This window comes from Typopeltis vanoorti, chromosome 19 (genome assembly GCF_054136105.1).
Source record: "Typopeltis vanoorti isolate ZY-2024b chromosome 19, IOZ_Tvanoo_1.0, whole genome shotgun sequence".
NCBI classification, from domain to species: Eukaryota; Metazoa; Arthropoda; class Arachnida; order Uropygi; family Thelyphonidae; genus Typopeltis; species Typopeltis vanoorti.
In genome coordinates, this window is record NC_143567.1 from 88,042,273 (window position 1) to 88,069,382 (window position 27,110).

General features: G+C 37.9%; 1 protein-coding gene across 5 annotated transcripts in view; it reads left to right on the plus strand.

Moving 5' to 3' along the window:
- LOC150096319 (nuclear factor NF-kappa-B p105 subunit-like) overlaps positions 1 to 27,110 on the plus strand; it is a 378,899-nt gene that overhangs the window by 89,623 nt on the left and 262,166 nt on the right. For all 5 annotated transcript variants that reach the window (XM_090409204.1, XM_090409205.1, XM_090409208.1 and 2 more), the window contains exon 3: positions 16,973 to 17,133. In XM_090409204.1, the coding sequence (XP_090265330.1) occupies positions 16,973 to 17,133 (161 nt within the window). The remainder of the gene's footprint in view (positions 1 to 16,972; positions 17,134 to 27,110) is intronic.

The window sequence follows — 27,110 nt, forward strand, 5'->3', positions numbered from 1 at the left end:
TTCTTATGTAGCAGTTGTTTTCTATGTATGACATTGTCGTTTTTTGCCAGAGTACATCATGTCCAATGGAAGTGGTATGGTAGACTCCTGGTTTTTTAAGAGGATGATGAGGTAGTTTTGGTGGATGTAGGAATCTTGAGATTTTTTCCATAGGAAGGAAGGCTACTTTTACTACTCTTTCCTCTGGACATCTTTGATCTTTTTAAACATTGTATAAATAATCCTTTTTTCACTTACCAAGACAGAATCTAGGAACAAAAAGAAGGACTGGCCATGGGTTCATCATTATTACCGGTATTAGCAAATTTTTCCTATTTATGGAGAAATTTGAAAACAATGCTCTAAAGAATTACCATAAAAAACCAAAAATATGGCTATGCTATGTAGATGATATTTTCATCATATGGAATGGAACATCAGATGAACTTATCAATTTTGAAGATTATCTCAACAATTTGCACAACACCATAAAATTCACTTTAGAACAAGAAGAAAATTGAAAACTTCCTTTTCTAGATATTCGATTAGAAGTTAATGAAGAAAATAAACTCTCCTTCTCAGTATATAGGAAGCCGACCAACACATGAAGATTTCTAAATGCAGCCTCACACCACCATCCTTCACAAAAAATAAGCTTAATTAAAACTCTTCGAGACAGAGCATACAATTACTCCAGCACACAAGAAAGATGTAATGAAGAACTAAAATACTTACCACAAATCCTCCAACAGAATGGGTATGAAATAAAAACCATCAAGAGAATCCTTAAATTGCCTCCAACTAACAACACAATAAAACAGGATTATAAAAACGCAATCTCGCTTATATCAAAAATGTTACAGATAAGCTAACCAAATTATTGAACAAACACAACGTAAAAGTAGCCTTCCTTCCTATGGAAAAAATCTCAAGATTCCTACATTCACCAAAACCACCTCATCATCCTCTTAAAAAACCAGGAGTCTACAAAATCCATTGCTCTTGCGGGATTTGTTATGTAGGACAGACAGGAAGATCTGGAGAAATACACATGGCTGAACACCAAAAAGACGTACAGTACAAAAGAGAACAAAAAACGGGTCTTGCTTACCATACCACTTCCACTGGACACGATGTACTCAGGCAAAAAATGATGATGTCATACATAGAAAACAACTGCTACATAAGAAAATTTAAAGAAGCTGCTAATATGCTGAAAAACCCAACCCAATGCAATAAAAATTAAGGTTTAATTCTCCATCAAGTGTGGTCAGCTCTAATAAAAAATCTACCTCGATCTGCGCTCGGACTGTATGAACGAGAACAAGAACACGTGACATCGTCCAGTATTGTTCAACGTCAATGTTTTATATCTGTATTCTGTTATTTGAGTTTATGAATAGCCAGACGGTTATGATTTGTATTTATTAATTTCTCTTGTTTAAACTTTAAGTTATATTATTTATCCCTGAAGATGTAAATCCTACGATTTACGAAACTTGTCGGGAACTATTATTTCAGTATGTTGTATAACTGAATAATAAAAAATGTGGTATAATCACTGAAATATGTCTTTTAAGAGAATACGAATCAAATTTTGTATAATGATTAGTCAGTGATAAGATGAATGCTTGAGGAGAAGATGATGAAGTCATTTTTCCATTGGAGTGAAGATCTAAAAGGTGACAAGTGTGGTATGTGAGAAGATATGAAATGTTATTAGTACTAGCAATCATGAAGAGTGAGAAAGTAAAAGATCAATGAATAGCATCATTAAGCAGGTGCAGAAAAAGAAAAAAGGTAACAGAAGCAAACCAGATAGTCAGGTTGTTGAGTGATCATTTTGGAAGGGCATACATCTAGGTAGTAATATTGCAATTCTAGATATGACACTGAACTGATTGAAGAATAGAAGTTGAAGAATTGGACTGACTTGGTGCAGTACTTTAATGGATTGAATAGCATATCAGCCCATGTATTATGAGCTGATATTCTATCTAATCCATTAAGCAAGAGAATTGTCATCTCCTTTAACCAAATTTAATTTAGGCCTTATTTCTGGGCAGCTGTCAGTGGAGTGGAAAGAAGACAAAATAGTCCCACTGCATCAAGGAGACTCCAAGGCAGAAATAACAAATTATAGACCAATCAGTATCTCAAGAGTGGTGGTTAAGGTATTGGAAAAGATTGTAAAAGACAGATTTCAGGACTGAGTGGACAGGAATATGATGATTTATAAGGGGCAACATGGAGGGGGTAGGTCTTATCTTAGTAATTTGCTTACTTTTTATAATAAATTGACAATGGAGTGGAACAATGGAAATGGCCTCACAGTGATACTGTTGTACTTTGTAAAGATGTTTGACAGGATTCCACATGGAACTCTATTGCATAAATTGCAACAAATGGAATGTAGAATGAAGAGCTGAGTGATTTGGATTAGAGGGTTGATGGACAGATATGGTAAGAGTTGAGTCCAGGAGGACAGAAGTAGATGGGATGAGGGAGGAGGCAGTGAAGTTGGTTCAGTATCTTTCAAGATGGACTGTAAAGGGTGTTGGTTAGCAGCAGCTCTTATTTTAATCATTTTGGAGGAGAATAATAGTGACCAATTCAGCAGAGCACTATCCATGAAAGTATCTGTACAAGAAGCACAAGGCAGAAACTGAACATCTGTGAGAGAGGATCATTAATTAGCTGGATTGTCCTCTTCTGGATAGAATAGAACAATCTTAGAGAGGATTTTGGTGCTGCACCCCAAATATGGGAGCAATATTCTATGGCTGGGGGGATTTGGGCTTTGTGTTGAGTTGTCAGCTGTGAAAGTGTGAAGTAGTGTCTTGGGCAAAAAAGTACACCAAGTTTTCTGGTGGCTGCAGAAGTATAGTTTGAAATGTGGTTGTGCCAGGAAAGATCAGAGGTGCAGTTCAGTCCAAGTAGAGAAATTTGATCGTGTTTGAATATCTCAGTATTATTGAAGGTGTGTGTGTGGGGGGGGGGATGCAAGTTCTTTCTTGCAAGAGATCAGACAGGACTGAGTTTTTGGTGGCATTGAAGTTTACAAGGTTGTCCTTGCCCCACTCGGATATAGCTACTTGATCTGAGTTGGCAAATTGGAGGGGGTTGTCAGGTATTCTGGTAGGAAGATTGATGATCTGAGTTAGGTCATTGCTGATGGCCACCTCAGCATTCCTGCCTGCTTGATCAGCGAAACTGGAATTGTGGACATCGAAGTCACCAAGAGGGATGACCTCACTATTGGGATATTTTGACTGCAGGAAGTCGAGCTTTAGAGAGAGAGAGATGGTTGAAGAGGTCAGAGTGGTTGACAGAGTTTGGAGAGCGATAGAGAGAGCATATGAAAAGGGTATGTCAGTTTTGATGAATGCACAAATGCTGCCCTTGTGGCAGAAATAGCTGTGTAATGTGTAGTTTTGGCAGTTGAGGTTGCCATTTGTGATTCTGATAGGAATAGTACTTCTGGTTTAGATGATGCAGAATGAGTGTAGGTGGTGGTGCACATCACCACCTTATTTGCTGTTTAGATTGTGGATGTGGAAATTTTTTTTGCAGTAAGAATTAATGTTGGTGAGTTGTGTTACAATGCAAAGCAGAACAATAGCATTAAAGGCATCATTGTTTAAAGAATTCAACCAAAGGGGCTATGTACAGTGCAATGTCTGTAAGATGTATGCATTTCCAAAGGCAAATGGACTTTGGTTTGAAAGTGATAATAGTGGGAAAGTGTGCTGAAAATGCTATGAAAGCGAAGGTCAAAAGTGCGGATTAGGTCACGATGTTGAAGCAGTGGATGGAATAAAGAATACATGAAAATGTATGTGATGGTGTAATGACAGGTTGAAAGAGGGATTAAAACATTGATGATGGATGTAAAGAATGAAGTATGATGTATGTAAAGAATGAAGAGTTGGTTGTAATGAGGGAGATAGCTCAATTACATGCAGTGATATACAGGATGAAGCAGGAGCTACAATAAGTGCACAAATGTCTGGCAAGTGGGACAGCTGATATCAGAAAGAAGTGCAAGAAAAGAGAAAGGAATGCTAGACTGAGAGAGAGAGAGAGAGAGAAGGAAAAATCAAGGCACGAATCTTGTATGCCGATTTTATCATAACAGGTGTGATTGGCAAGAGATTGACAAAATCATTCTTCCTGGTTGCAAATATTAAAGATGTTAGTGAGACTATTAGGGCACAAAAGAGTAAAGTGAAAGAGTTGACTGTTTTGGCTGGAACGAATGATTTGAAAGAAGAAAAGTATGGTATAAGGGAGGACATGACAGGATTACTGGAAGTAGCAAAAGAAAAGAGTGAGAAAGTTAAGATAGCAAGTCTGTCTGATGACAGGAAGAAGAGCCATTATAGCAAATGAGGCAGTGTAGGTTATGCAGGAGGGATAATGTTGAGTTTGTGGATGTGTGGAGTGAGTTTGATGGGTGAAGGGACTTCTGACTGGATTTGGTATTATGAGTCTGGAAAAAGCGTTGTTGAATGAAGTGAAAGTGGGTGTGCAAAATCAGGGAAACTAGAGCTTTAAGGTGGGAACTGTTGAATGGATATGCAGATATCAGTGAGGTAGTCGAGTGTAAGAATGTGCATAAAATGCCTAAGTTAGTACCACTGGCAACAAACCAGAATAGGAGAGTTAGTATAAAGCATGAGGATAGCAGTGGATCTAAGTGACTTTTGCACTTTATATACACTAATGCTAGGAGCATTCAAAACAAGGGAGGAGGAGGAGAACAAGGGAATTCAAGTAGAAAGGTGACCAGCAGGCACATGAGCAGTATAAAGCACAAGCCAGAAGGGCAACCAATGTGGTAAGAAAGGCAAAAAACAGAGTATGAAAGGAAATTAGCAGTGCAGGCCAAAGATAATCTCAGACAGTTCTTTTGATGTTGCAAGTAAAAGGAAGAATGTTTATGGCACAATGATTGTAATGAATGCCGATGGTAGGGAGATAACCGAATCAGTTGAAATACTAGAATTATTAAGTGAACACTTTTACAAGAGTATATCATCTAGGTGGAGAAATTGGTAACAAGAGAGGTAAAGACTTATATGGAAAATAAATTTAGTTTAATCCTTTATCCAAGTGTGTGCAAACAAAGTTTGCACCTGAAGGTATCTTCAGGACTGGGGTAAAGTGGCACAACACTGGGCGACTCCTTGCAAAGGTGGAGCAAGTTACCAACACTCCTATCTCAGTATCTCCCATAATGCAAAACACATCTCCTTGCGGATATGCATAATGTTATGCATTAAGGGAAGGGCCACTACCCAGACTAGTTTCGACCTTTATTGATGTCTCTTTAGTGGGAGCCAGGCCCAAGTGGAGATACCAAGGCAGAAGCATTAGCAAGGTCATCTCCTCCTATAGGAGCTGCCAAACGGTGTGTCACCTTTTTATTAAATTACTCTGGATTTAGAGAAAGATGTTGAAAGTTTATTTTTCACTTGATCAGACTATAATAAATTTAGTTTAATCCTTTATCCAAGTGTGTGCAAACAAAGTTTATGCCTGAAAGTATCTTCAGGACTGGGGTAAAGTGGTACAACACTGGGCGACTCCTTGCAAAGGTGGAGCTGCCAAAAGGTGGCACACCATTTGGCAGTTCCTATAGGAGGAGATGACCTTGCTAATGCTTCTGCCTTGATATCTCCACTTGGGCCTGGCTCCCACTGAAGAGACCTGAAGGTCGAAACTAGTCTGGGTAGTGGCCCTTCCCTTAATGCATAACATTATACATATCCGCAAGGAGATGTGTTTTGCATTATGGGAGATACTGAGATAGGGGTGTTGGTAGCTTGCTCCACCTTTGCAAGGAGTCGCCCTGTGTTGTACCACTTTACCTCAGTCCTGAAGATACTTTAAGGCGCAAACTTTGTTTGCACACACACACTTGGATAAAGGATTAAACTAAATTTATTATAGTCTGACCAAGTGAAAAATAAACTTTCAACTTATATGGAAACTGAGGTAAATGAAATGGAGGTGCATAGCATATTACAGAACCTTGATGTGAATACAGCTATGGGATTAGATGGTATACCAATTCAATTTTTACATGAAGGTGCTAGGAAATTGTCATTGTCTTTGACCACATTGTTTAATCTAAGTCTGGGTTCTGGGTTAGTCCCAAGGGGATGGAAAGAGGGCAAAATAGTTCCATTGCATAAAGGAGGCTCCAAGAGTGATGTAGCAAATTACCAACCGAAAAGCATACAGGAGTCATTATCAAGATACTGGAGAAGTTCAAAATAAGAACAGTCAAGAACAAAATATAGGTGAAAATGGGATGCTGTGTGTGTGTGTGTGTGTGTGTGTGTGTGTGTGTGTGTGTGTGTGTGTGTGTGTGTGTGTGTGTGTGTGTGTGTGGAGGGGGGGGAACAACATGATTTTATGAGGAGTAAGTCTTGCCCCAGTAACTTGCTCATGTTTTATAATACTTTGCTACTCAGTGACAGCTGAGTAGATAAAGATAAGTAATGGGTTTACAGTGATACTGCGGAACTTTGCAAAAGCATTTGAAAGGATACCATATGGAATTCTAATCAGTAAGTAGCACATGGGGATGGATATAAAGTTGGTGAAGTGGATAAGAGGGTGTTTGATGGAGAGATATCAGAGCATAGTTTATTCAGGAGTAGAGTCCAGAAGAAGGCTTGTGACTAGTGGCATCCCACAAAACTCTGTTCTTGAGCTGCTACTATTTAATTTGTATGTTAATGATATAGGAAAGGATCCAAGAACAACTTCATTTGTTTGCTGATGATGCAAAATTTGTAGAGCAATAGTTAATACTGATTATGTTAAAATATTACAGAATAATTTAGATAGATTGGCAGTCTGGGCAAAGGAAAATGAATGTCAATTTAATGTGGCCAAGTGTAAGGTTATGCATTTTGGGGGTGATAAGATTACCAGCTGTCTACCACATTGATGGAACTAGGAAATTGACAAAGCCAGAGATTTGGGAGTGTTAGTGGATAGGCAGTTAAAATTTAGAGGGCACATGGTAAAAGTGGCTAAAGCAGCTCATCAGATTACTTGGTTACTGAAGAATACTGTCATGAGCAAACACAAGCAGGTTATTATACCTCTTTATTGAACCTTGATAAGACCTCGTCTTGACTACTGTGTGCAGATCTGGTCACCTGGGTTTCTTGGCAATGAGGAAGAGGTAAAGAGGCTCCAGAAGCAAGTGTCCAAGATGGTAGGAGGTCTATGGAATGAAAACCTTACAATAACAGGTTGAAAATTTCTGAGTTACAGAAATTGATAAGTGGAAAAGTAATGATATGATTGATACATACAAATTACTGAAGGTTTTTTTTACAAGATTAATGTTTTTACAAGATAATAGAGGACAGGAGAATGAGACATCCCTGGAAACTGTATAAGCACCAATGTGAGTAAAGCAGTGAAAAGATTTTTTTTTTCCATGGTGAGTGGTGAAAGAGTGGAATGCATTGCCAGAGTAGGCAATGAATGATCCAGAGCTAAATGTTTTCAAGCAAGGTGTGATGTATTATTATTATTATTATTGTTCCGGGAAACTCCAAGGAGTCGACAGACTCATCGAGGGAGGCCCTAACATCATGTCAAGAACAACTATTCAACATTCACACAGTATCTATCATACCTTGCCTTGAACTCATTCACGGTCGTAGCACCCACAACAGACTCTGGAAGCTTATTCCACTCATTTACCACTCTCCAAGTAAAGAACCTAGCTCTAACACCCTTGTCAACCACGCTCTTGCCCAGCTTCCATGCATGGCCCCTAGTCCTCCCACCACCAGTCATATTTTCAAAAATATCTTCTGGATCAATCCTATAAAAACCCTTCAGTAATTTGAATGTCTCAATCATATCACCCCTCCTTCGCCTATCGTCCAATTTCTGCAACCCACAAATCTTCAACCTATTCTCATAAGGTTCATTCCACAGACCTGCTATCATCTTGGTCACTCGTCTCTGGACCCTCTCCACTTCCTCCCCATCACGAAGAAACCCTGGTGCCCATAGCTGGGCACAGAAGTCCAGATGGGGTCTTATCAAGGCTCGATACAGAGGAACAACAACTTGTTCGTCTCTGCATGTTAAAGTATTTTTCAGAAGCCAAGTGATTTGGTGAGCTGTTTTAGTTACTTTTGCAATGTGCCCCCTAAACTTCAACTCCCTATCCACCAACACTCCCAAATCCCTGGCCTCATCAATCTCCTGGAGTATGATTCCACCAATGCGATATACTGCTGCTATTCTTTTCACCCCAAAGTGCATAACCTTACACTTTGCCACATTAAATTGACATCCATTTTTTCTAGCCCAGTCCTCCAAACTATCCATATCATCCTGTAAAATTTTGACATCTTGTGCACTCACAATTGCTCTACCCAACTTTGCATCATCAGCAAACAAGTGAACACTTCCTCTCAGATCCTTTCCAATATCATTGATGAACAAATTGAAAAGCAGTGGTCCAAGAACAGAGCCCTGTGGCACTCCACTAGTCACAAAACGTCTTTTAGACTCCACTCCTGAATAAACCACTCTCTGATATCTCTCCTTCAACCGCCCTCTTATCCATCTCACCAACCCTATATCTATACCCATCTGCTCCAGTTTACTGATTAGGGTTCCATGTGGTATCCTATCAAAGGCCTTGGCTAGGTCCAGTAGTATCACTGTAAACCCATTACCCCTATCCAGTTCAGCCGTCACTGTGTTATAAAACGTGAGCAAGTTACTGAGGTTCCCCCATACAATATCCCATTTTCATCTATCCAATCCTGTATTCTTTTCTTGACTAATTTCTCTAAGACCTTGACAATGATTCCTGATATGCTAATCGGTCGGTAATTTACAACAGCAGTCTTGGAACCACCTTTATGCAGTGGAACTATTTTCCCCTCTTTCCACCCGCTCGGGACCAACCCAGACCCGAGACTCAAATTAAACAAAATGGTCAAGGGCACTGACAATTCATTAGCTGCTTCTCGTACAACATGAGCTGGTATACCATCCAATCCCACAGATGTATTGACATTGAAGTTATGCAATAGACTACTCACCTCCACTTCATTAACCACAATTCCCGTATAATCTACTGGTTTATTCGTTTCTGCAATGTCACCACCTGGATGATATACTTTTGCAAAGTGCTCACTCAGTAACTCAACTATCTCAACTGATTCAGTTACCTCCCTACCATCGGCATTCTTTAAAATCAATCTGCCATGTACATTTTTCCTTTTACTTGCTACATATCTAAAAAACTGTTTAGGATTCTCTTTAGCCTGCATGGCCAATGTTCTTTCATAATCCTTTTTTGCTTTTCTTACCACACTCGTCACCCTTCTGGCCTGCGCTTTATACCGTTCATGTGCCTGCCGGTCACCCTTCTCCTTAAATTCCCTCCATAGTTGTTTCTTTTTTTGCAACTCAAGCTTAATGGTGTTATTCATCCATTTAACCCCTACCTGATTTATTATTCGGACTCTAGGTATACAGTCAGCCATTGCTTCATGCAAGCACTTCTTAACTACCTCCCATGCACTATCAACTTCTAGTCCTTGCAGTTGTACATGCCATGGCACTGAACCAATCAAACTCCTAAGCTTGTCATACTTTCCAGCCCGATAATTCCACATGTACCCTGTCTTAATTGAAAATTCTACATCTTTAGCCACCTCCCAAGTTAAGACCCTATGATCACTCTCACCGATTGGTGGCAATGTGGTCATATTTGTTACAGCCAAATCCTCAGATGTAATTACTAGGTCAAGCACTCTCTGACCCCTAGTATTTTCCATTACATGCTGTCGCAGATAGTTATCCCTTAATAACCGCATAAAATCCAGTTCCTTCCTCCCGTGTGTCCTCTCCTCACTCCAATCAATGCGACCATAGTTGAAATCTCCCATAATAATCACCCTCCTTCCACCCATTTCTTCTATTTGCTTGTGCATACTGTCACCACCATCTTTTCCATCACCTGGTCTATAGCAGCACCCAATTGTATATTTAGTTCTGCTAGCCACAATCTCACACCAAATGGCCTCAAATGTGCTCTTTTCTCTATCCTGCAATTCAACTTCTATTCTCCTTGGCTGGAGCTCATCAGCTATCATCAACAATACTCCTCCCCCCATTTTATTCTCTCTGTCATTCCTGAACACACTATACCCATCACATTCAATCCCACTAGTTATATCATCTACAGTCAGCCATGTTTCACTAATACCTATAACCTGTGGTCAGGAAGTGCCAACCATAGCCAAAAACTCTTCCTTCTTGTTCCTAATACTCCTAGTATTAGTGTACATGAATTTAAGACCCCCATTAGCCCCAACCCTACCTTGATGCCTTATATTAACTATCCCACTCAGATTTGTTGTCCTTATTTGCTCTGGCATATTATATTCATTCTTACATTCAACTGTCTCCATAAGGACTGTATCTCTACTCCCCCCCCCTAACAAATCTAGTTTCCCTGAATTTGCACATCCACTACATTCAGCAACACTTTCTCAAGTCTTCTTACACCGTAACCATTCAAATGCAAGCCATCCATCTTATATAGATCCTTTCGCCCATCAAACTCACTCCACAAATTCCACACCACTCGTTATACATAACCCACGCATAAAGTCATTCGCAATTATAGCCCTCATTTTAAACATTTCACTGTCATACCGTGGCAAAAGACTAATCATTCTAACTCTCTCACTCTTTTCTTTTGCTACCTCAAACAATTCATTCAGGTCTTCTATCATTTCCATTTTATCTCCTTTCAAATCATTCGTACCTGCCACAACAATCATTTCTTTCACCCTTTCCTTTTGCTCTCTAATAGACGCAGTTACGTCCTTTATGGTCGCACCAGGTTGGTTCGATTTTGTCAAATCCTCTGCTAACACACCTCGTACTAACGAGTCTCCATACAGCACTCTATCCTTCATTTTGTTCATGTTCACATTCATACGTCTATTTTTCCTGTCATACATTTATTATTGGTTGGTTCATTCAGTCTACTTTTGTTCATGCACTCTAACTGCTGTTTTGCTCTTTCTATCGCACTATTCAACAACGCGATCTCACTCATTGCATCTATCTCATCTTTTTTGTTCTCTGAGAAACCATTTATACTATCATTCACACTTTCTACATTCACACTCTCACAATTTTCATGTACAACCTTGCCGTTTCTTGTCATATCCCTATTTCCTTCATTCTGAAGGTTGACAAAAATATCACACTCACGATCCGAAATACACATTCTCCCTACATTTTCTACACACATTCAATCCTTTATTATCATCTAACCACACTCCGACCGCACTCCGCAAAGCGTACATTTCACAGCCAGTACACTGACTCATTTCTTTTATGCTACCGTTCTTTGATAACGATGGCGAACCTTCATTACTAGCCGCCATTTTCCTTCGCACAGGTGCCATATTTATTTGCAACGTGTTTTGTCAAATTATACGTTATAACACACCAAAAATAGACGCACTAAAATACGCAAGGCAAACAAAACAAAACTACACAATATTAAGTAATTTGTATTGATAACTGAAAATGATACTTATCTTATCTGGAGCTTGCACGAACACTACACATTACGAATTCATCTAGCGGCGACTTCCCGACATAGATTATATTATAAAACACTTTAGTACACTAACCACGCTAATAAAGCTCCAATAATATACCAAAATTACACACTTAAGTCCATTAAATTGAATCCAAAACACCAATAAATCAATATAATAGTATACTGTAGAATGTAAAAGTTTCATCCCATGCAATAACTCTTCTGACTATGATGCCCAGAAATAATAATATTTGCACTAGAGTAACTCCAGAGTTGCAAACAATGTCATTGGCACTGACCATAAGATCCAGCAGGAGGAGGACTTTTCTTCTACAGATGTAAATATAAATCTGAAAGGTTGTTTTTAGAATTTTTTACTGCTGCACTTTCCTAATGTGAATAAATGCAGCAATCTCAATCTAGTAAAAATCTAGCAGACTTATCATGAAACCATTGGTGAAGTGATCAACATTCCTTTACCATGCCTATAGAGGACATTAGTTAGGACTGTCAAGTCACACCATTTTGAACTTTGTTTGCCTTCCTGATGTCGTCAATTTGCAAGGTGCTCAGCTGTCCTGTTTCACAAAAATCATCTTAGCATTGCAGAAATAAAAAGAGTATTATCATATTCTGACAACTTGTCATGCATGGATTTATTTCTATTTAGCAAAATATTATGCTTTTTTTCTTTTCATTCCTATAGGTTTCCAACACTTTTATAATGAAAACATTCCTTTTGAGAATATGAAAACCGTTGTTCAATTTATTTTGACTACTTGGTCCCATCACTTCAGCAGGAAGATTTTTTTCTTCAGTGAATTTACTGTGGAGCAAGGGATAAAAACAATTGCTTATTGACCCAGTAAAGTCTGTGATAATTATAAAAACCATTTCAAAGGAATGAAGTGCAATGATTAGGGTTTATGCATTAAATAATAAAAATAACATAAATTAATAAAATAAAATAAAATAATATATTTTTTTTTCTGAAAAGTATAAGAGGCCAGCTGCATTAGTCACAACAGCAAAATTCCAAGAAACATAAATTGCTGGGACTTCAGATGAGTAAATTTAACTACTTGTTATGTATTTTACTTTATATTTCACTTTCTTAATATTTAAAAAAATTAAAGGCAACTTAATTTGCAGCTTTATTTACTATATCAATTTTTACTTATCACATAATTGGCTGTACAAAAATACACAATTATTCTATATTAAAATATTGTAACAGGCAAATATGGGTGCTTTTGAAATACCTAATTTTGTTCCAATTTGCATTTGTTGTCACAATTTTTGCAGTCAAAATAGGGAATTTTAAATCGTTGAAAATAACTTTCATTTTTTGAAGAAATCTCAAATCCCCCCCCTGCAGTACCATTTGAGTTTTTTTTTTTTTTTTTTTTTTTGGCTACCCTATGCACATGTATATCTCGTATTGTTGTGCATATATAAATATACATTGGTGGCAAGCAAATTATCAGGTGATAATTACTTGATAAATAATTAATGATTATCCTTAAATATCTCTTTCTCAGCATGAAGATATGTAAAGATAGCTTTGCAGATCACTCTTTACTTTTGAGCAAGATGAAATTAAATATTATATTGGAAAGTGTGTAAGACTCAGTAGCAAACTGAAGAACATATCGATTGATCCAGGTAACATTTCTGCAAACATACTCAAAAACAAACTAAGAAAAACTGTAGAAGGGAAGCTGGGAGAAGATTATGCAGGTTTCAGGTCAATTAGGGATTGGATCAGATTTACAATTTAAGAGAAATAGTTCAAAAATCACAACAATTGGTTAAATAAATATTGAATTGGTTTCTGTTTAGGTTTTGTAGTTCTATGCATGTGGCAAGGAGTCATTTTTTAAAATAGAATTAAATTACTATAAGCTGAGAGAGAAAAAATAGAAACACTATTCTAATTTAAGTAAACTGCACAACTACTTTCGTCTTCTTAAAAGACTTCTTCAGGTGCATAACATGAGGGAAATATCAACAAACATTGCGAGAGAAAAAAATCTATGCATTAAATTGTTAATGTATTGACGTTTGAAGCTGTTTTATGTATCTCTTCATTGTTTGGTGTGACATCACATCCATGTCCTGAATTCTGCTGAAGCTAAAGACAAAAACTCTTATCATTCATCCAGTTATATGGGACAAATCGGAAAATATCTTTCGATGCTATGATGAAAGAAGAATTATAGAATTCTTTCATCTGGAAAGAAGAATTGTAGAATCTTACGAAATCATCATCCATCACTAACCTCAGCTGTAATCTCTCAGACTGTCATTGTGCTGCTATCCAACTTTGGCATTCACAAGACCTTGAATGCATTCACACACCCAACGATGAAGAGATACACAGAACAGCTTCAAACGTTAATATGTTAACGGTTTAATGTATAGATTTTTTTTCCTCTCATGTTATTTGTTGATAGTTCCCTCATGTTATGCACCTAAAGAAGTCTTCTAAGATGACGAGGCTAGTTGTGCAGTTTACTTAATTAAAATAGTGTTTCTGTTTTTTTTTATCTCTTGGCTTATAGTTGTCTAATCTATTTAAAAAAAAAAAAAAAAATATATATATATATATATATATATATATATATACATACATACATATACATACATACATACATACATACAGGTAGGCCTCGACTTGCGACAGGGTTATGTTCCAACATCTCCGTCGTGAGTCGATTCTGACGTAAGTTGAGAATTTTTGTTAATTCTTGATTTGTTTGATTTCTGTTATAATATTTTCATAAATTAGGTTTCTATTAAACTTAAAACGGTTAAAAATTATAAACTTATAAACATAAATTATTTATTAACAGATATACATATAAATACACAAATACAAAATTAAGAAAGAAAAATTTAAGAAAAAGTATATAAATACATATCAAAAATCACCATTTTTGATATGTGTTTATTTCACGTTTTTGTTTATTTGTTTATTGTATATGTTTATTTCAGATTTTTTTTCAGATTTTTCTTAAATATTTCGGCAGTTTCAAAATCAGAACTAGCAGCTTCTCCCGTTATTCGTATGTTATGTAAGTTAAATTGGCTTCTGAATTAATAAAACCAACCTTTACTAGCGATAAAGGTATGCTCGCCATATTTATTTTCTTGTTGTTTCCTTAAATTGTCAAATAGGCTGCATGCTTTTGTTTGAATCTTAAACAAACTGAGAGGAATATTCTTGTTGATTTATCATCTATCCATATCATTAAAAGCTTCTCCATTTCATGAATTAGCCCTTCTCTTTTTTTCATTAAAATTGTACATTTCATATTAACTGCCCCTTTAGCTGCCTTCATTATTCTTGATATATCTTTTATAATTGTTGAAACAGTTGAATGGCATAGTTTTTCTTCTCGTGCTATTTCACCGATTTTCTTTCCTTTGTCATATGCTTTAATCACCTAAAATGAAGGTGAATCTCTAAACTTAAAGCTATCATCGCCGTCTTTTTTATGTTGGAATTTTCATCAGTAGTATTACTTCTCTTAATGTACATGTATGACGAGATACAAAAATTACAACGAGAGAAACAAACACATCGACTGCTGATTAGCAACTAACCTGCCACAGGCTGTGATAAGTTAGAAGTGGTTGGATCATAGCAGCAACTATTGTGTATTGGTGATAGTCTTTGCTTGTCGACTAATGGTGACACTGCAATGCGTATACAAAAGTAATGTGATATATGTATGTATATGCTGGTGGAAAAGTTAAATTAGAGAAATTTTAATAATAATTTTTGACTGTCGTAAGTCGGGTCGTCATAAGTCGAGGACTACCTGTGTGTGTGTGTGTATATATATATATAGCAATTTGTAGTATTAACTCGGTACTGGGATATGTTCATATTTATATATGCTGACTATAACCGAGACTAGAATAACAATTAAATTTATTCAAAACGCAACATGTTTCACCGGATTGTCCGACTTCTTCAGGCGTGGGAACATAGAAAGCAAGTAAACACTATAAGAAACATCGTATCACTATAAAACGACTATTATAAAAATCAGTTAGGTTTGAACTGTAGCTACAGTCTGTGTTCTTTAATTGTTATTCTAGTCTCAGTTATAGTCAGTATATATAAATATGAATATATATATATATATATATATATTTTTTTTTTTTTTTTTGAAGGTACAGGAAGATGGTTTGATATAAAATTTAATGTGAGGCAAGAGATCATGCTATCTTTACTTTTATTCATCATTTACATGGATCACATAATGAAGGAAAGTGACATTTAGGCCCAATAAAATTGGAGATGTTAATATCAGCTCTTTACTTTATACATAATTTTTTACCCTTAAGGAATCTTGTAGACTAATGGATTTCTTTAACTAAATTGAATAGCTGCTGTGACATATGTATAAAAATCAGCAGTAGACAAAGACTATGACATAGGCAAGAACATTGAAAACATCTGCTGCATCTTGAATAGGAAACCTTTAGAACAAGTAAAATATTTTGACTATTTAGGCACAATTTTTAGTGAATGTAGCAAATTAAATATGTAAATAGACAACATAATAAGATGAGCTGCAATTGTGGAGATTCAGCTGAATGAAAGAAAATATTCAAAACACTGAACTAGCTATATACAAGACAGTGTTCAAACCAATTTTAATGTATGAACCTGAGAGTCAGATTAGAAATAAAACACTTGATTGAAGGTTAGAGACCAGAAATGTGAAAAGTTTGAGAAAATTTGGTAAGGGCAGGAATGAACAGATGTCTTCAATTCACAATCATATTAAAAATAATGACATTAGAAAGGAACTTGAAAATATTAGCATTCAGAAGTGCGTAATCTCAGGCAGATGGTCACTTAAATGTATCTGGTGCTTGACGGCAGGAAAACAATCCAAAAAGACGAAGATCTAGGTGGATTGATGCAGTTAGAAGTTCCTTGGAAGACTGAAATATTTCTCTGAGAAGATATTGTCCTAACAGATAATATATGGAAAAAATTTATTGACGGGAAGTTAAAATTGTAAACTTTTAATACATTACTATTGTAGTATCCTGTATTTCCCCTTGAGGGTACATATTAGGAAGTGAATGATACAAAAACATTGATTAGCTTTCTGTGGTTATTTGCCAGTAGTAATTGCAGTTCAGTTGAGTTTAGTGTAACTTGTTACTTCATATGGAATAATTCAACAGGATGCACTACTACTCATTGAAAACTTTCATTAGCATAGCTGAAATTAGATGCTTTGGTTATCTTTTTTAATTAAAGTTTAAAAATAATTTTTCTTTCACTTTATTTGATTAATATTTGCATTTATAATTTTTGTTTTTTTGCTTCCTTTTCAGCATCTGGACTTCCATCTTATAATATTCGTAGTCCTTATTTAACTATTAAAGAAGAGCCAGTTAATAGGATTCGTTATCGTTATAAAAGTGAGAAAGGTTCTCACGGAGGACTGTTTGGGAAAAATAGTAAAGCTGAGAAAAAGACATATCCAACTGTGAAGGTAGTTTATTTTTTATATATATGTATATAATTTTTAATTGTTAATTAAATTTTATTAATTATATATATGTGTGTGTGTGTGTGTGTACAGGGTGGTTCAAAATTCCCCGTACAGACTTTGAGGGGAGGTAGAGAACATCAAAATCAACCATATTCACATAGGAAAGCATGACTGGAAATGCCATCAGAAGGTACTAACAGGGACACAAAGATACAGAAATAACACAAGGCAGTAAGTAGTGTAAAAATCTTTATTAGGCATAACTGAACAGTTCAATAGTAGTTGGATATATAATATGGTTTCACATCAGGTGCTCAAAGTTATGACCATTAGCAGTGATGCATGCCTGACACCGACGACGCATTGATTGCCGTACATTTTCGAAAATACTTGGAGTTTCTCGGATGTTAGCAGTGGTGATGGTGATTCCTGCCATGAGGTCCTCATCAGAGGCAACAGGCATTTCATACACCATGGCTTTAAGAGTTCCCCGCAGAAAGAAATCAATGCTCAATAAATCAGGTGAGCGTGGAGGCCATGCAACAGGTCTACCACGCCCAATCCATCGAGCCCAAAAGACCTGTCCAAATACTGATGCTCAGAAATGCCAAAATGGGTTGGAGCCCTGTCGTGTTGGAACCACATCTGCCGACACAGTCATTGGAACATTGTTCAGTAAATCCGGCAGAACTTCTTCCAGAAAGGTCCGATACTTCTGCGAGTCCAGTTGGGGTGGTAACAGGTATGGGCCGACTAAACAGTCAGCGACAATACCTGCCCATATATTAATGGCAAAGCGTTGTTGTGCAGCATGTGATCGCACAGCATGTGTGTTCTCATGAGCATTGTGGTGATTGGAGACCCCTTCGCTGGTAAACGAAGCTTCATCCGTGAACAAAACACAAGTTGGAAAATCCAGGTCTACGACACTTTTCTGCAGAAACCACTGTTCGAATTCCATACGTCGAGGATAATTTTTGGCCATCAGTAACTGGCCCCGTTGCAGATGAAATGGATGTAAGGACTCAGAGTGCAAAACGCGCAATACACTGGATCGAGATACTCCTATAGCAGAGGCAACGACACGTGTGCTTGTCTTTGGATTATTGTCCATTGCATGCAACACCTTCTCTTCCATGACAGGATTTCACGTCGATTGTGGCTGCCCACTATCATGCCTGCATTCCCTGAATGATCCATAGTCACACAAATTCTGATGCAAATGCGCAAACATTTGGTGATGTGGTACACGTCTGTTTGGGTAGCTTTCACGATGCATTCTTACAGCGGCTCGTCCATTACCGTCAGCTAACCCATAAACAAGGTGCTTGTCTGCCATCTCAGCATACATAAAATGATGCATGTTCTTCGTATGACATTGAAAACTTGAATGAGGAAGCCCCAATTGCTCACCTGGGCACTAGCAAAAAGCACCACCTATCACTTTCGGGTGGCATTTCCAGTCATTCTTTCCTATGTGAATCTGGTTGATTTTGATGTTCTCTACCTCCCATTAAAGTTTGTAGGTGGAATTTTGAACCACCCTGTATATATATATATATATATATATATATACAGGGTGTTCGGGATAAATTTGACAGTTTCGTAAGGAAAAAGAAAATCTTCTTTGTATCTATTAAATTTAATGAATTGACAAAAAAACATTACAGGCAGAGTTAATTACAATACTATCAACAAGATTTACTCAAAATAACCACCATTAGCATCGATCACAGCTTCAATTCTGCTTCGGAACCTCGAACAAGCTGATGCTACAGTCTCCCTGGGAAGGGCCGCAAAAACTGTTTTAATTTTATCCATTAACTGGGCTTTTGTATTACTGGAAGTGCGATTGGTGTCTTTTTCAACTGCGCCCCATACAAAATAATCCATGGGGTTAAGGTCTGGGGAGTTTGGAGGCCAAACATTTGGACTGGTGAAGTCGTAGAAATTTTCAGACAACCATTTTTGACTTTTCCCAGAGGTGTGGCAAGGGGCTGAATCCTGCTGCCATACATACGGCCTACCATTGGCTACCCTTGTTATCCAGGGCTTGACTACAGTTAGCAACTCCACGAACAAAGCCCGAATTCCAATGCCAGGGTTCTTCAACACCTGTTCCTGCAGATTTGCGAGGAATTCTGCTGTACGAACGCAATCAGATCGTCTGCTAGGGATCTTTCTTCTTGCTACATCCTCGTAGTCACCATTGCAAGTCTCTAGTTCATGCCTGATTGTTTTTACTGTATTCAGGGAGCATTGGGCAGCAGTCGTAATATCCTTATTTTGATGGCGGGCACGAATCATCATGATACAAGTTATTCTCTTCCATGATTCAGGTGGGTTCCAGCTATCCATCCTTTCTGACATCTTGTATATGAATGAAGAAGGGTCCAAACTTTTAAATGAAGAGAAGTGTGTGTTAATACATGTAACTTACGGAAAAATATAATTAATTATAAATATGTCAAATTTATCCCGAACACCCTGTATATATATCGTGAAATGAAAATAGTACATACAGGGTACTAATGTACTATATGTTGATTAACCACCCTCTTGTGTATGGGCTCAAAATTAAAAAAAAATTGCCTTTTTTCCTGAACATGTTACTATTATGAACATTTAATAAATGAATGTTGCTGATTACTGGTTTATAATATTTATTACAAAGAAATCGTTCTTTATTATACAAGTGACTGTTTACTTTTGTGTTTTGATACTAAGTGTAATACAAAGTTTTTTTTAATCTTTCTTGCTCCTTTTTTTTGAACAATACATTTTAACACATGGATTAATTTGTAGATTGTATCCTTAATGATTGTTAAAGTAATTATATTTTAATTTTAATTTTTAAATAAATTATATTTAGTCATTTTCTGCTTATAGATTATAGGTATAGTCATATGGACTGCACATCTTTATGTTATCATTGACAATTTAAAATTCATTCAAATTATCAACTATTTATCCTTCAATCAGGGGATGCCTAAGGGTAAAAGCTATATAACCGACAGGAGACCTCCACATAGCCTTTAAAGGAATGCGGAGAACTGATCAGGGCTTCTGACCTAATGCCCAATCCTCACCTTCTCTGGTGCACCTTGTTAGGTATCTACCTGGATACTGAACGAACGCGGATGGGCTGGCAATTTGGGATTTAGCCGACCAAATTGCATTCTTATTGGCTTAAACCAAAATAAAAATGATGGTACAACATGACTGAATTTCATGCCGGCTGGGGCGTCACCCAGTTAAACAAGACCCCATTATTTTTGCCAGGACAAACAGCGAAAAGTCAGCTACTGGAACAAATCCTAAAACCCATCCCAACTTAACATCGCCGGAGTTCAAGATCGGTACTATCAACATAAGAAGCCTGAATGGAGAATGAAATGAAGCTAGCTGAGGAATTGGATAAGTACCAGATCGACATAATAGGAGTGACTGGAACAAAAAAGGCAAAAACTGGCGAGATCTTTCTGAGCAATAAAGATAAAATGTTATATTCAGGCAATTTTCATTGACAATCAATGAAAAGAAGTAGTGGCCATAGTATTCAACACTAAATACAAGGCTAATCTTCTTGAATGGCAGGCAGTCTCAAGTGGAGTGTTGTGGGCAAATGTGAGAATTGGGAACTGGACAATGAGACTTATTTTTGCCTATGGTACCACAGAAGGTTCTACTAAAGTAGAAGTGGAGGAATTTTTTGAGGCTTTAGAGAAGGAAACTGACACAATGAAAAAGTTCTTGTGTAGAGGCTTAAGTGCTGTGAGGACATTATGTTGGAGGTTTAATGGATTTTTTACAACACTTAAAAAGAATTAAATTAGAATTTAATACTTCCTATATTTCGTCCTAGTCACTAGGACATCTACGGGGATTACAAAGCCATTAATGTAACATGCACACAAAAACTTACAATACTAAGCCCAACCACGTGGGTGACACTAAAGTCCTATCTAGGTGGAGCACCCTCTAAGGGCGGTAGTAGGTGGCCTGGAATGTAAGGTGGGACCTCTGGTGATGAGTGTTTCCCAAATCTTCGGAAGCTTAATACAACCGTATTTATTAAGATTTGGTTGGTTTCTGAGAGCTGCTTCTAAGAAAAGTCTCTCTTTCTTGAATTTGCTGTGGTGGAGCATGGTGGTTTTCTTCCATGATACTCTGTGGGTGGTGTCCAAAACATGGTCAGCCAAGCCTGAATGGCCATAGTTGTGTTTAACGATGTACGACTTGTGTTCCTCCAGGCGGATGGATGCTGATCTGCCTGTCTGTCCAAAGTACGCAAGCTTACAGGAACAGGGTACTTTGTAAACTCCAGGCAGAGAGAGAGGAGGAAGCTGATGCGGAGAGAGAGGAGGAAGCTGATCTTTCGTAAAACGGATAAGCGTAGCAAGTTTGCAGTAGGGCTTATATGCTGTGTGTAGGTTATACTTTTTTAGTATCTTGGCTATTTTTTCTGAAGTCCCTCGGATGTAGGGTATGGTGATGGCATTTTTAAAATCTTGTTGATGAGAGGGACGGGGAATGGGGGAGGAATTGATTATTTTTTTGATACTGTGTTCGCTGTAGCCATTGGAGAGGAAAGTTCTGTGTATGTGGTTAAGCTCAGTAGTGAGGGCGGTTCCACTGGAACAAAGATTGTGGGCTCTCTTGGTAAGGGTTTTAATGATGCCATATTGTTGTGAGGGGTGGTGGTGGGAGAGTTTGTGAATGTATCTGCCTGTGTGTATGGGTTTTCTGTATACAGTGAAGGATAGTGTATCATTAGTCTTGTTGAGAGGCTTATACGCTGGTTACACATGATAACTAATATTTAAGGAATTGACAGCGTATACTAGAAATATAAAATAAATAAACTTTAATATATACTTTTCGATATTTCGGCAAACGTCACGTTGCCATCTTCTTGGGAACTTACTACAAAGACACGTGCACACAAGTACTAATAACAGCAAATGAGACTGAAGCTAGGAAGCTAACGATTTCCTGAAGTCCTGATGGTGCCCCGTGGCGGGCCATATTGGTAGTTCTTGGCCTTTGGGCTGAAGTTCTTCTGATGAAAGTTTCCCAAATTTGGGGCAGTCTCATGCATCCAAATTTGTTGAGGTTTGGCATGTTCCTAAGGGTCGAGGCTGATTCCATGAATAGTCTTTCATACTTGAACTTGCTGCGGTGTATTACTGTGGCTTTCTTCCATCTTATTCTGTGGCGAGCATCCAGAGCGTGGTCTGCAAGCCCAGAGTGGCTGTACTGGTGAAATCGGATGTAATCCTTGTGTTCTAAGATTCTGATATTTGCTGTCCTGCCTGTTTGGCCAGAGTAGGACAATTTACAGCTGCAAGGGACTTGGTATACACCAGGTAGGTCTAGGGGAAGTGGTTGGTCTTTAGTGGAGCGGATAAGGGATGCCAGTTTTCTATGTGGTCTGTGACAAGTGGACAGGTCATGTTTTTTTTAAGATTTTATTGATTTTTTTCTGAGGTGCCTCGGATGTAGGGAATGGTGATGGATTTAGAGTAATCTTTTTTGTGAGGGGGGTGGGTGGTGGGTTGTGGATAACTGGGTTAAGTATTTTTTGGAGGGGGTAGCCATTGGCTGAGAAAGTGTCACGGATGTGATTTAGTTCAATGGTTAGGGCTTGATCATTTGAACAGATTATTTTTGCCCTTTTGAATAATGTCTTAATAACTCCATATTGTTGTGAGGGGGGGTGATGGGATTGTTGGTGAATGTATCTGCCTGTATGGGTGGGTTTTCTATAAACTGAGAAAACCAAGGTTCCATCAGGTTGGCAGGTGACTAGTGTGTCTAGGAAGGGGAGGTTATTGTTTTCCTCTTTTTCCAGGGTGAACTTGATTCTAGGGTGTTGGTTGTTTAAGTGTGTTAGGAAGGAGAGGAGTGAATCCGGGCCATGTGGCCAAATAGCGAAAACATCATCAACATAGCGAAGCCATATGGTAGGTTTTTGTGGGGCTGAGTTTAAGGCTTTCTCTTCAAAAGTCTCCATGAAGAAGTTGGCCAAGGGTGGGGAAAGTGGTGAACCCATGGCTGTCCCCTCTATCTGTTTGTAGAATTTTTCCTGCCAAACGAAATAGCCTGAGTTCATTGTAAACTGAAATAGGGCTGAGATATCGGGAGGAAATTTTGCTTGGATTAGCTCTAAGGTTTCTTTGAGGGGGACATTCGTGAATAGGGAGGAGACATCAAACTGACCATTATGTCATTATGTTGGAGGGTAAAGTTTTCTATACTGGCTTTGAAGTGGGCTGAGTTTTTTATGTGTGATGGTGTATTGCCAGTATAGTGTGAGAGCGCTTTGGCTAAATGCTTGGCTAGTTTGTAAGTGGGGGAATCAATGCCATCCACTATGGGATGTAATGGCACATTTTCTTTGTGTATTATTATGAGACTGCCCCAAATTTGGGAAACGTTAACCTCCCCTTCCTAGACACACTAGTCACCCGCCAACCTGATGGAACCTTGGTTTTCTCAGTTTATAGAAAACCCACCCATACAGGCAGATACATTCACCAACAATCCCATCACCCCCCCTCACAACAATATGGAGTTATTAAGACATTATTCAACAGGGCAAAAATAATCTGTTCAAATGATCAAGCCCTAACCACTGAACTAAATCACATCCGTGACACTTTCTCAGCTAATGGCTACCCTCTCCAAAAAATCCAAAAAATACTTAACCCAGTTATTCACAACCTACCACCCACCCCCCTCACAAAAAAGATTACTCTAAATCCATCACCATTCCCTACATCCGAGGCACCTCGGAAAAAATCAATAAAATCTTAAAAAAACATGACTTGTCCACTTGTTACAGACCACAGAGAAAACTGGCATCCCTTATCCGCTCCACTAAAGACCAACCACTTCCCCTAGACCTACCTGGTGTATACCAGGTCCCTTGCAGCTGTAAATTGTCCTACTTTGGCCAAACAGGCAGGACCGCAAATATCAGAATCTTAGAACACAAGGATTACATCCGATTTCACCAGTACAGCCACTCTGGGCTTGCAGACCACGCTCTGGATACTCGCCACAGAATAAGGTGGAAGAAAGCCACAGTAATACACTGCAGCAAGTTCAAGTATGAAAGACTATTCATGGAATTAGCCTCGGCCCTTAGGAACATGCCAAACGTCAACAAATTTGGATGCATGAGACTGCCCCAAATTTGGGAAACTTTCATCAGAAGAACTTCAGCCCAAAGGCCAAGAACTACCAATATGGCCCGCCAGGAGGCACCATCAGGACTTCAGGAAAACGTTAGCTTCCTAGCTTCGGTCTCATTTGCTGTTATTAGTACTTGTGTGCACGTGTCTTTGTAGTAAGTTCCCAAGAAGATGGCAACGTGACGTTTGCCGAAATATCGGAAAGTATATATTAAAGTTTATTTAATTTATATTTCTAGTATACGCTGTCAATTCCTTAAATATTAGTTATCAAGTGTATCATTAGGCAGGCATGTGACTAAGGTGTCTAGGAAGGGTAAACAATTGTTCTTTTCCTTTTCCATAGTAAACTGGATTCTTGGATATAGGCTATTGAGATGACCGAGGAAGGAGTCTAACGTGTCTGGGCCATGAGGCCAAATGGAGAACACATCATCTACATATCTTAGTAGATTTTGAGTGGGGCTGAGTCTGTAGCTCGTTTTTCGAAATCTTTCATATAGAAATTGGCAAGGGGGGTAAGAGGGGGGAACCCATGCCGGTTCCTTCTATCTGCTTGTAGATTTTGTTATTCCAAGAGAAATATCCAGAGTTGATGGCAAAGGAAAAGAGATCTAAGATGTCAGACATCCGTTCTACGAAAGATCAGCTCCCTCCTCTCTCTCTGCCTGGAGTTTACAAAGTACCCTGTTCCTGTAAGCTTGGGTACTTTGGACAGACAGGCAGATCAGCATCCATCTGCCTGGAGGAACACAAGTCGTACATCGTTAAACACAACTATGGCCATTCAGGCTTGGCTGACCATGTTTTGGACACCACCCACAGAGTATCATGGAAGAAAACCACCATGCTCCACCACAGAAATTCAAGAAAGAGAGACTTTTCTTAGAAGCAGCAGCAGCTCTCAGAAACCAACCAAATCTTAACAAATACGGTTGTATTAAGCTTCCGAAGATTTGGGAAACACTCATCCCCAGAGGTCCCACCTTAAATTCCAGGCCACCTACTACCGCCCTTAGATGGCGCTCCACCTAGATAGGACTTTAGTGTCACCCACGTGGTTGGGCTTAGTATTGTAAGTTTTTGTGTGCATGTTACATTAATGGTTTTGTAATCCCCATAGATGTCCTAGTGACTAGGACGAAATATAGGAAGTATTAAATTCTAATTTAATTCTTTTTAAGTGTTGTAAAAAATCCATTAAACCTCCAACATAATAACAATGAAAAAGGAAAAGTTGGTCCTTGTTGGAAATCTAAATAGCAGAGTAGGAAATGATTGTCAGACATACAAAAATATATTGAGAAAATTTGGAGAAAAGAGCAAAGCTAATAATAATGGCAAATACCTGTTGGATTTCTGCTCAGAACATGAACTGGTTATTACTAACACAATGTTGCAACATAAAAATGTGTACAAATTCACATGGAGAGAAGAGGCAAGGAATAAAAAAAGTTTCATTGACTATGTTAATGTTGAGAGTGAGGTTTTCTCATTGGATTTGCAATTGGAAGAGATAACCATTTAGTATTGAGCAGGATAAAACTGAATTTCATATTCAAAAGAATAACATATAAGAAAGTTTTAAAGCGAATAAAAGTTGAGCAGCTCTCAGATGAGAACTGTAGACTAAAATACACAAACATGATTGAAGAAAAAATGAAAGAGTTTGAAAACAGCAATCAAACCTTGGAGATTCATTGGCAAGCCCTGAAGAAAACACTGACTGATTCAGCTAGAGAGGCATGTGGTGAGGTTGTCTGTAAGGATAGAAAAATCAGAACTCCATGTTGGACACAGGGAGTTAAAGAGGCAGTGAAAGAAAAGAAGAAATCATATCAAAAGTTTCTGGTGAATAAGTCAGCTTGTGCTGTTAGAGAATACAGAGACAAATGTAAGAAAGCTAAACACTGTGTAAAACTAGCTAAACAAAAGTCATGGAAGGACTTTGGTAAGAACATAGAAAATAAATATCAAGAAGGTGGCAAGATATTCTGAAGGTTGTTGAAGAAGCTCAGAAATGGAGGAAAGAGTGCTGTAAAAGGAATTAGAGATGATAAAGGTGACATGAAAATGGGAGAAAAAGATATCCTTGAAGTATCCAGTAATTATTTCAAAAAATTGCTAAATGAAACAAGCAGTGATGTTAGCACAGTGGTAAAAAACACTGATCAGGCATGCATATCCATGCTTGAAGTATAAAAAGCCATCAAAAGCATGAAATGTGGAAAGGCAGCAGGAGTAGATGATATTCGACCAGAAATGCCTCAAGTATGGAGGTATATGTCTTACAGTGGCTGCACTGCATAGTTCAGAAGGCCTGGACAGAGGGATGAATTGCAGATGATTGGAGTAGAGCTCTCATGGTACCCATATATAAAAAGCAAAATAAAACTGAATGTGAGAAATACAGAGGTATTTCTTTACTAAGTGTTCCTGGTAAGATATATGCAAGTATACTTGAGAAATGGTTGAAAAGGATTGTGGAAGAGAATCTTGGTGAAGTTGTAAGTCAGCAGTTAGAATTGAAGGAAGTACAGGAAGGTGGTTTAATGTTAAATCTGGTGTCAGACAAGGATGTACACTATCCCCTCTGTTATTCATTATCTATATTGATCACATTATGGAAGAAAGTGGTATTAAACCTGATATCAACATTGGAGATGTTAATCTCAGCTCTTTGCTTCATGCAGATGATAATATACTTCTAAATAAATCCACTACAAGTCTACAAGATTCCCTGACTAAAATGAATAACTGTTGTACTAGATATGGTAT